General features: G+C 45.5%; 2 protein-coding genes across 2 annotated transcripts; both read left to right on the forward strand.

The window, feature by feature from the left end:
* Window positions 1-258: 258 nt before the first annotated feature.
* Window positions 259-3425, forward strand: LOC132592590 (uncharacterized). The gene is made up of 4 exons (XM_060278225.2): window positions 259-659; window positions 1179-1364; window positions 1961-2119; window positions 2639-3425. Exons 1-4 carry the CDS (start codon window positions 567-569, stop codon window positions 2882-2884), a joined length of 684 nt encoding a protein of 227 aa, XP_060134208.2. The 5' UTR covers window positions 259-566; the 3' UTR covers window positions 2885-3425.
* Window positions 3426-4219: 794 nt separating this feature from the next.
* On the forward strand, window positions 4220-6653 carry LOC132592589 (dynein axonemal heavy chain 3-like). Its single transcript, XM_060278224.2, has 4 exons — window positions 4220-4404; window positions 4997-5155; window positions 5667-5852; window positions 6448-6653. The coding sequence occupies exons 1-4, from the start codon at window positions 4228-4230 to the stop codon at window positions 6619-6621; spliced, it is 696 nt and encodes a 231-aa protein (XP_060134207.1). The 5' UTR covers window positions 4220-4227; the 3' UTR covers window positions 6622-6653.
* Window positions 6654-10353: the final 3700 nt, after the last annotated feature.

Genomic DNA, 10353 nt, shown 5'->3' on the forward strand with positions numbered 1-10353 from the left:
TTTTTATCACTGAAAGTTTGCCTAGCAGTGACAATTTTAACTTTTCCCATCTTGGCATAATGATTCAAGAAAGGGGGGTGAGTTTACATCACAAACCAATGTTACGTATATATTGAGGTTTTCTGGTGCACAGAGGGCATTTCAGCTTGAGCTGATCAGCTGTGAAGATGTAAGTTGTTAGGTGAACAGACTGGGCGGGAAAATGTTCTGGGATTTAAAATATGTCTAAAAACAATATTCATATGCTTTTCTTTTTTCATAGATTACGATGTCTATTTTCTGGATAATTCTCTTGGTGTCAATTTCTGGCACCAAGCATGCTGAGGTAAGAAAAAAATGTGACTAGCCTAGGGCTTGCCGAGAAGACGGTTGGCAGTTCGAATCCCTGCGACGGGGTGAGCTCCTGTTGCTCGGTCCCTGCTCCTGCCAACCTAGCAGTTCAAAAGCATGTCAAAGTGCAAGTAGATGAATAGGTAAGAATATATTTGATATAATTACAGGAGCAGTGCGAGGGGGACCTTGCCGAGGCAAGGCCAGCCCTGAAAACTGCCCTTTTGGCCCCCGATATGCTGAACCCGGCAAATACCTCCTTTCTCAAGGTCCAATCAGAACGCAAGAAGGGGATTACCCAGAAGAAAGAACACGGGAATAACCCTGAGGTATGCTATCTGAAGCCAGAGGGGGCTGAAAAGCTAAACAGTGGCTTGGGAGGAGAGAAAGCTAGGGGGGCGGAAGAGGAGGAGTTTGAGCAGCTCAGCAAGGAGCCCATGTCTCTGGTTGTGTTTAAACAGGTAGATTATATGGGAACTTGTAACTGTTTTCATTATCTGCTTGTATTGATTGCAAGCTCAGTATTATTAACAGGGCTGTTCAAAGACAATGGCTGTATACATACCATATGTTTAAAGCTCATGACTTCCTCCAAAGAATCCTGGGAACTGTATCTTTCAGAGCTACAATTCCCAGCACCCTTAACAAACTACAGTTCCTGATTAGTTAGAAAGCAAAATCACTGGCAGATTCTGGTACCCAATTGCCCACTAAAATGTTGATGCATTTTTGTCATGGGTTTTCCCCCTCCTATATCTGAAATTGATTATGAAATGTGGGGAACTGAAGATTGGAACAGTAAGGAATTAATATCTTGATTATCCCTCTTTCTTGGTTCTCCTCTTTAGGTTGCAGTGATGCCAATGGAGCTGACAGCTCTTCATCCGGAACAGATTCAGACCTCGGCAGAAATGGAGAAAACGGTGACCCTCTTAGAAAAGGAAACCATTGAGGTTTCTTATGCCAAGGAGCAGCTAGTGGGTGCAGATGAAAAGGAAGCCAATGAAGTGGCAGCTCTTGCCAAGGTTTTTCAGGTAATTGTGCTGTGCAGCATGGTGGCCCCTCTCCATCCTCTGCTCTGCCACCTTACCTGAGAGTAAGCCCCATGGAAGCCAAGAAGACTGAAAAAAGACCCACAGGGCTGCACTGTCAGCACATGATGTGCCCTTCCACAGTTGGTTTTGAACTAAAGAGTGGTGATTAAGAGGGGATGTTCACACATGATGTTCCTGGGGGGATTCAACCCCCCCTGCACAGTTCTGATCTGCCTCCCCAGGGTTGCTATATACCCCAGAGTTAAAAGTAATATTGGGCTGAAAATGCCCTCCTTTTGTGGGGTCACAAGTGAGTGAGTATGATGCAGTTGAGCCTTAGGCCAGGGGAGACCAGGGTTGAAATCCCTACTGAGTTTTAAAACTCACTGGGTGGGTGACCATGTTCCCGTTGCACAAGGGAGTGCATTTGACAGGTGCGGAACTGCCACCGAGAGGGCCCTCAATCAATTCCAATCAAGGCACACTCAGTGGCAGTACCTGGAATAAGAAAGGAAAGGGGGGTTCTTGCCAAATTATCGTTTCACTGGACTGTTCATCCTGACAATATGGTGAAAATATATTTGATATGATTACAGGAGCAGTGCGAGGGGGACCTTGCCGAGGCAATGCCAGCCCTGAAAACTGCCCTTTTGGCCCCCGATATGCTGAACCCGGCAAATACCTCCTTTCTCAAGGTCCAATCAGAACGCAAGAAGGGGATTACCCAGAAGAAAGAACACTGGAATAACCCTGAGGTATGCTATCTGAAGCCAGAGGGGGCTGAAATACTGAACAATGGCTTGGGAGGAGAGAAAGCTAGGGGGACGGAAGAGGAGGAGTTTGAGCAGGTCAGACATGCGCCCATGTCTCTGGTTGTGTTTAAACAGGTAGATTATATGGGAACTTGTAACTGTTTTCATTATCTGCTTGTATTGATTGCAAGCTCAGTATTATTAACAGGGCTGTTCAAAGACAATGGCTGTATACATACCATATGTTTAAAGCTCATGACTTCCTGCAAAGAATCCTGGGAACTGTATCTTTCAGAGCTACAATTCCCAGAACCCTTAACAAACTACAGTTCCTGATTAGTTAGAAAGCAAAATCACTGGCAGATTCTGGTACCCAATTGCCCACTAAAATGTTGATGCATTTTTGTCATGGGTTTTCCCCCTCCTGTATCTGAAATTGATTATGAAATGTGGGGAACTGAAGATTGGAACAGTAAGGAATTAATATCTTGATTATCCCTCTTTCTTGGTTCTCCTCTTTAGGTTGCAGTGATGCCAATGGAGCTGACAGCTCTTCATCCGGAACAGATTCAGACCTTGGCAGAAATGGAGAAAACGGTGACCCTCTTAGAAAAGGAAACCATTGAGGTTTCTTATGCCAAGGAGCAGCTAGTGGGTGCAGATGAAAAGGAAGCCAATGAAGTGGCAGCTCTTGCCAAGGTTTTTCAGGTAATTGTGCTGTGCAGCATGGTGGCCCCTCTCCATCCTCTGCTCTGCCACCTTACCTGAGAGTAAGCCCCATGGAAGCCAAGAAGACTGAAAAAAGACCCACAGGGCTGCACTGTCAGCACATGATGTGCCCTTCCACAGTTGGTTTTGAACTAAAGAGTGGTGATTAAGAGGGGATGTTCACACATGATGTTCCTGGGGGGATTCAACCCCCCCTGCACAGTTCTGATCTGCCTCCCCAGGGTTGCTATATACCCCAGAGTTAAAAGTAATATTGGGCTGAAAATGCCCTCCTTTTGTGGGGTCACAAGTGAGTGAGTATGATGCAGTTGAGCCTTAGGCCAGGGGAGACCAGGGTTGAAATCCCTACTGAGTTTTAAAACTCACTGGGTGGGTGACCATGTTCCCGTTGCACAAGGGAGTGCATTTGACAGGTGCGGAACTGCCACCGAGAGGGCCCTCAATCAATTCCAATCAAGGCACACTCAGTGGCAGTACCTGGAATAAGAAAGGAAAGGGGGGTTCTTGCCAAATTATCGTTTCACTGGACTGTTCATCCTGACAATATGGTGAAAATATATTTGATATGATTACAGGAGCAGTGCGAGGGGGACCTTGCCGAGGCAATGCCAGCCCTGAAAACTGCCCTTTTGGCTCCCGATATGATTGATCCTCAAGGGCAAGCCAGCAAGTGGGTCCAAAATATGGAAAAGGGCAATAAGCTCGTCATTACCAAGTTGTCTGACTCCATTTTTGTAAGAACTTTGGAGAACGCCATCCAGTTTGGAATCCTAGTCTTACTTGACATCGGCGGGGAAGAGATGGGTGCCTACTCAGAGCCAGTGCTGCTAGTGGCAACTTTTAAACAGCAAGGTGTAGAGAACATGAGACTGGGAAAGAACATTATTGAGAACTCAGGGAATTTCAAGTTTTTACTCAATGGATTTCATGTGGAATACAGCTTGGAGGAGTTTGAGCAGGTCAGCAAGGCGCCCATGTCTTTGGTTGTGTTTAAACAGGTAGATTATATGGGAACTTGTAACTGTTTTCATTATCTGCTTGTATTGATTGCAAGCTCAGTATTATTAACAGGGCTGTTCAAAGACAATGGCTGTATACATACCATATGTTTAAAGCTCATGACTTCCTCCAAAGAATCCTGGGAACTGTATCTTTCAGAGCTACAATTCCCAGCACCCTTAACAAACTACAGTTCCTTAGAAAGCAAAATCACTGGCAGATTCTGGTACCCAATTGCCCACTAAAATGTTGATGCATTTTTGTCATGGGTTTTTCCTGTATCTGAAATTGATTATGAAATGTGGGGAACTGAAGATTGGAACAGTAAGGAATTAATATCTTGATCATCCCTCTTTCTTGGTTCTCCTCTTTAGGTTGCAGTGATGCCAATGGAGCTGACAGCTCTTCATCCGGAACAGATTCAGACCTCCGCAGAAATGGAGAAAACGGTGACCCTCTTAGAAAAAGAAACCATTGAGGTTTCTGATGCCAAGGAGCAGCTAGTGGGTGCACATGAAAAGGAAGCCAATGAAGTGGCAGCTCTTGCCAAGGTTATTCAGGTAATTGTGCTGTGCAGCATGGTGGCCCCTCTCCATCCTCTGCTCTGCCACCTTACCTGAGAGTAAGCCCCATTGAACCCCAGAAGACTGAAAAAAGACCCACAGGGCTGCACTGTCAGCACATGATGTGCCCTTCCACAGTTGGTTTTGAACTAAAGAGTGGCGATTAAGAGGGGATGTTCACACATGATGTTCCTGGGGGAATTCAACCCCCCCTGCACAGTTCTGATCTGCCTCCCCAGGGTTGCTATTTACCCCAGAGTTAAAAGTAATATTGGGCTGAAAATGCCCTCCTTTTGTGGGGTCACAAGTGAGTGAGTATGATGCAGTTGAGCCTTAGGCCAGGGGAGACCAGGGTTGAAACCCCTACTGAGTTTTAAAACTCACTGGGTGACCATGTTCCCGTTGCACAAGGGAGTGCATTTGACAGGTGCGGAACTGCCACCGAGAGGGCCCTCAATCAATTCCAATCAAGGCACACTCAGTGGCAGTACCTGGAATAAGAAAGGAAAGGGGGGTTCTTGCCAAGTTATCGTTTCACTGGACTCTTCATCCTGACAATGTGGTGAAAATATATTTGATATGATTACAGGAGCAGTGCGAGGGGGACCTTGCTGAGGCAATGCCAGTCCTGGAAGATGCCCTTTTGGCTCCCGATATGCTGAACCCGGCAAATACCTCCTTTCTCAAGGTCCAATCAGAACACAAGAAGGGGATTACCCAGAAGAAAGAACACGGGAATAACCCTGAGGTATGCTATCTGAAGCCAGAGGGGGCTGAAAAGCTAAACAGTGGCTTGGGAGGAGAGAAAGCTAGGGGGACGGAAGAGGAGGAGTTTGAGCAGCTTAGCAAGGAGCCCATGTCTCTGGTTGTGTTTAAACAGGTAGATTATATGGGAACTTGTAACTGTTTCATTATCTGCTTGTATTGATTGCAAGCTCAGTATTATTAACAGGGCTGTTCAAAGACAATGGCTGTATACACACCATATATTTTAAGCACATGACTTCCTCCAAAGAATCGTGGGATCTGTATCTTTCAGAGCTACAATTCCCAGCACCCTTAACAAACTACAGTTCCTGATTAGTTAGAAAGCAAAATCACTGGCAGATTCTGGTACCTAATTGCCCACTAAAATGTTGATGCATTTTCTTAACTTTTTTTCTGTATCTGAAATTGATTATGAAATGTGGGGAACTGAAGATTGGAACAGTAAGGAATTAATATCTTGATTATCCCTCTTTCTTGGTTGTCCTCTTTAGGTTGCAGTGATGCCAATGGAGCTGACAGCTCTTCATCTGGAACAGATTCAGACCTCCGCAGAAATGGAGAAAACCGTGACCCTCTTAGAAAAAGAAACCATTGAGGTTTCTGATGCCAAGGAGCAGCTTGTGGGTGCAGATGAAAAGGAAGCCAATGAAGTGGCAGCTCTTGCCCAGGGTATTCAGGTAATTGTGCTGTGCAGCATGGTGGCCCCTCTCCATCCTCTGCGCTGCCACCTTACCTGAGAGTAAGCCCCGTGGAACCCCAGAAGACTTAAAAAAAGACGCACAGGGCTGCACTGTCAGCACATGATGTGCCCTTCCACAGTTGGTTTTGAACTAAAGAGTGGCAATTAAGAGGGGATGTTCACACATGATGTTCCTGGGGGAATTCAACCCCCCCTGCACAGTTCTGATCTGCCTCCCCAGGGTTGCTATTTACCCCAGTTAAAAGTAATATTAGGCTGAAAATGCCCTCCTTTTGTGGGGTCACAAGTGAGTGAGTATGATGCAGTTGAACCTTAGGCCTGGGGAGACCAGGGTTGAAACCCTTATTGAGTTTTAAAACTCACTGGGTGGGTGACCATGTTCCCGTTGCACAAGGGAGTGCATTTGACAGGTGCGGAACTGCCACCGAGAGGGCCCTCAATCAATTCCAATCAAGGCACACTCAGTGGCAGTACCTGGAATAAGAAAGGAAAGGGTGGTTCTTGCCAAATTATTGTTTCACTGGACTGTTCATCCTGACAATGTGGTGAAAATATATTTGATATGATTACAGGAGCTCAGTACAATGCGAGCAGATCTGAATCATGTGATTGACTGGCTGCAGGACCTGCAGAATGAAATCGAAGAACTAAATAACCAGAAGAAAGTACTTGAAAAGATCATTCACAAAGTCTCTCAGAACCTGGACAGGGCTGAAAAGCTGTTCAGTGGCTTGGGAGGAAAGTGAAAAAGCATGGAATAAAAGAAGGAATAACAGTTGGAGGATGAATGAGTGGTTATTTAATGACGAAAAAATAGTAAAAGAGGCACAAAAAAGAATGAAGGAATATTTTGAAATAAATATGACTCAAGATATTTATATAAGAACGGTTTGGGGTGCGGGGAAAGCATATATAAGGGGCTTGTACATCCAACAGAACATAATACAGAAAAGAGCGAAGGAGTTTAAGTTAAAACAGATACAGAAAGAGATAGAACTAAATGAGAAGCTATTAAACAAAAATCCAAAGGATAAGGAATTAAAAAATAAAGCCAAATTATTGCAGTCCCAATTATCTACAATCACTACAATCTACTACCATCACCCATTCAAAAATCAAGAAGCCTTAAGTTGGGGCTACAACCATCGCCCCTTGGAAAATAAAGGAGTCTTAAAGTCTTGAGCAACTTGTTTGATTGCACACTTATTCTGATTTGTTTTCCAGGGAGTTTAGAAGGCAGCTGCATCTACACCATAAATTTATCTATGCATATATGCATTTCATAAAGTTTATATGCTGCTTAAAAAAAAAGACAAAAACCCCTCGGGAGTTTAAAAATGAATACAACAATAAAATTATTAGTAAAACCAATTAAAACGTTCAGAAAATTAAAACCAGTAAACTAAAAACACATCAGTATTTCAGACAGAGAAGTAGGCTTATAAGCAAAAATGATCTAAGTCGGTACCAAAAAGAGTACAGTGAAGCTGCCTGCAGGATATCAATTGGCAGGGAGTTCCAAAGTGTAGGGGCCACCACATTAAAAGATCCGTTTCTTACAGATGCAGAATGGGTATTATGTGGCGCTTGTCACAGTCCCAGTTCCACAGACCAAAGCAGTCCGAGAGGGCATGTATGAGGGAAGACAATCTCACAAACAAATCTGTAGTTTGTTAAGGGTCAGGGCCTGCTCTTCGTAGACCCCCGGTGGCACAGTGCACCATGGCGCGGGGCTGGTAAGCCGGGCGCCGGCCTGGCAAGGAGGGCACCGCGCGGCGAAGGAGGGCGCCGCGCTGCGAAGCCGTGCGGAGACCAATTGCGCCCTGCGAGGGCGGGGCGGGCGGCGGAGCGATCTCTGCCCCTCAGCACCAGGGCGCGCGATCTGCTCAAGACGGCCCTGTTAAGGGTCCTAGGAACGGTAGCACTATGAGGGGTAAACTACAGTTCTCTAGTTCTGTGGAGGAGGCCATGTGCTTAAATGTATGCAGTGCATGTGAGCGATGTTGCTTCAAGCTGTCATTATCCCACACTTTCCCGTGCACTTTTTCATCTCTTAGTGTAAAAAGTCAATTCTTTTGGGTGGAGTGGGTTTGTTGTGCCCTTGACTACACAACCGGGATCTGCTGGGATGTGGCTGAATCTCACCCACGACTAACGCTGGTCTGGAGGTCCTCTTTGCTTTGTTCCCAGTTTGCTTTCTCTCTTGGGTCAAGCCATTTTGTATTGAGGATTGAGAAGGGGGCCCTTCCTTTCTGCTCTTCTAACAGCCACACTCACAGCAACCCGTTTGCTCTCAGGGTGACTCAGGAGGGTGTTCCCAGAAAGAGGAAGCAAAAGGCACCACTGCCAGATCTCTCGCCCAACTCTTTGCCTTGGCATTTCATTCAACTTCGCTTCTGGCTGTCCGCAGTTCCTACCATAGCTTTCATTTTCAGGTCAGGGTCATGGGTTCGAGCCCTTGCATTGCAGGCTGTTGGCCTAGATGACCCTCTATTCCCTTCTAGCTCTATGATTCTTTGATTCTGTGACTTCATAATCCATTCATTCCTATGTAAGGTCTTCCTTGCCCTCTGCCTTCCCCTCTCTGATCCAGATGTTAATCTCCTTGTGGTTTTAGGGCCCATCTGCACCATACATTTAAAGCCGTATCATACCTATTTACACAGTCATGAATTCCGCCTCTAAAATCCCTCTCAAATCAGGTTGAGTACTCCGCGGACCCGTCTGGAACGGATTAATCCACTTTCCATTACTTTCAATGGGAAAGTTCGCTTCAGTTTATGAACGCTTCAGTTTATGATCAGACTTCCGGAACCAATTGTGTTCATAAACCGAGGTACCACTGTATAAGCCAGTTGGCTAAGGTACTGTTCAGTCTGGACTCAGAGCTAGAATAAAGAGCTGGTTGTTTTGAGAGCTGTGTCTTCATCCTTCTTACCCAATATTCTACACATTTAAAGCAATATCACACATATTTACACAGTCATGAATTCCCCCTCTAAAATCCTGGGAACTGGAGTTTATGAAGGGAGCGGAGAGGTTAGTTCCTCTTCCTAGGGAACTCTGGGGCTTGCAGCTCTGTGAGGGGAACGTAGCTATTAGATTTTGGGCATGTATTGAATTATCACAAAGTTTATTTGAGTCTGCTACCTTCACTTTTATTTTAATTTCCCCCCTTATTTGTTTTATGTTGAGCTGATTGATTAGTCAGGGTACACACACACACACACTTACACACTTCTTTTTGTTTATTTTGTATGGGACAAGGGTTTCATCACAGGCATAAGAGCCTTAAAATGGGTTGGGTGGGTAACATGTTGAATGAGTGCTTTGTTTTCACATTAGGAGAAACATATTGATAGTAGAGCCATTTAAGAATGTAACCATTTTGGCCTCACCGCCAAGAAGGGACTATCTCTTGTAAGCTTGTCCTAAGACATGGGCGGTCATGTAATAGCTCTCCTTTATGTCTCCTAGCCAAGGAGGGTCTTGTCTGGTAATTGTCACTTTGTTAGCATGACATCTAGTATACTTCATCAAAAGAAGGGTGAATGCACCCCCCCCAGGCATAGATTTTCATAAAATTTCCATATGCTAATTAAAATGTGTTGATGCAAATTTAGACATAAGTACTAAAATTATAATTTTATAAAGAAGAAGAAGAAGAAGAAGAAGAAGAAGAAGAAGAAGAAGAAGAAGAAGAAGAAGAAGAAGAAGAAGAAGAAGAGTAGTTTGGATTTGATATCCCGCTTTATCACTACCCGAAGGAGTCTCAAAGCGGCTAACAATCTCCTTTCCCCTCCTCCCCCACAACAGACACCCTGTGAGGTGGGTGGGGCTGAGAGACTTCAGAGAAGTGTGACTAGCCCAAGGTCACCCAGCAGCTGCTTGTGGAGGAGTGGAGACTCGAACCCGGTTCCCCAGATTACGAGTCTACCGCTCTTAACCACTACACCACACTGCAATACGCCCCACTATGGGGAGGGAGACTGTGTCCAAGTGTCTTCAAAGGATTTAGCTTCAGCCGACTCCCACGTAGCCATCCAGCCACAGCTTCCAAGCACTTGGTCAGTGTGTCCGGGGCCGAGGCAGGACGGCCATCCATCAACAGATAAATCTGGGTGTCATCAGCATATTGATGGCAACCCAGCCCAAAACTCCGGACAATCTGGGCAAGGGGGCGCATGAAGATATTAAAAAGCATCGGGGAAAGGATTGCACCTTGTGTGACTCCACACACCAAGGAGTGCCGCAGTGACAACCCCCTCCCTTGCGCCACCCTCTGTCCCCGACCTGAGATAAAGGAACGCAGCCATTGTTGGACTGTGCCTTGAATCCCCACGTCGGCAAGGCGGTGGTCTAAAAGCTCATAATCGACGATGTTGAAGGCGGCTGACAAGTCTAGAAGAATCAGCAGCCCCATTTGGAGCTTCTGCAAGAGATTTATAGTAAGTGATTATCCTGATGTGGGCTCTTGC

This window comes from Zootoca vivipara, chromosome 8 (genome assembly GCF_965207765.1).
Source record: "Zootoca vivipara chromosome 8, rZooViv2.hap1.1, whole genome shotgun sequence".
Classification (NCBI taxonomy): Eukaryota; Metazoa; Chordata; class Lepidosauria; order Squamata; family Lacertidae; genus Zootoca; species Zootoca vivipara.

Excerpts from the sequence above, each read along its gene's own strand:
- LOC132592590 (XM_060278225.2), top strand. The coding sequence starts at position 567 with ATGCTGAACCCGGCAAATACCTCCTTTCTCAAGGTCCAATCAGAACGC. Across the intron at positions 660-1,178 it reads AACACGGGAATAACCCTGAG|GTTGCAGTGATGCCAATGGA; the intron begins GTATGCTATCTG and ends TCTCCTCTTTAG. Across the intron at positions 2,120-2,638 it reads AACACTGGAATAACCCTGAG|GTTGCAGTGATGCCAATGGA; the intron begins GTATGCTATCTG and ends TCTCCTCTTTAG.
- LOC132592589 (XM_060278224.2), top strand. The coding sequence starts at position 4,228 with ATGCCAATGGAGCTGACAGCTCTTCATCCGGAACAGATTCAGACCTCC. Across the intron at positions 4,405-4,996 it reads CTCTTGCCAAGGTTATTCAG|GAGCAGTGCGAGGGGGACCT; the intron begins GTAATTGTGCTG and ends ATATGATTACAG. Across the intron at positions 5,853-6,447 it reads CTCTTGCCCAGGGTATTCAG|GAGCTCAGTACAATGCGAGC; the intron begins GTAATTGTGCTG and ends ATATGATTACAG.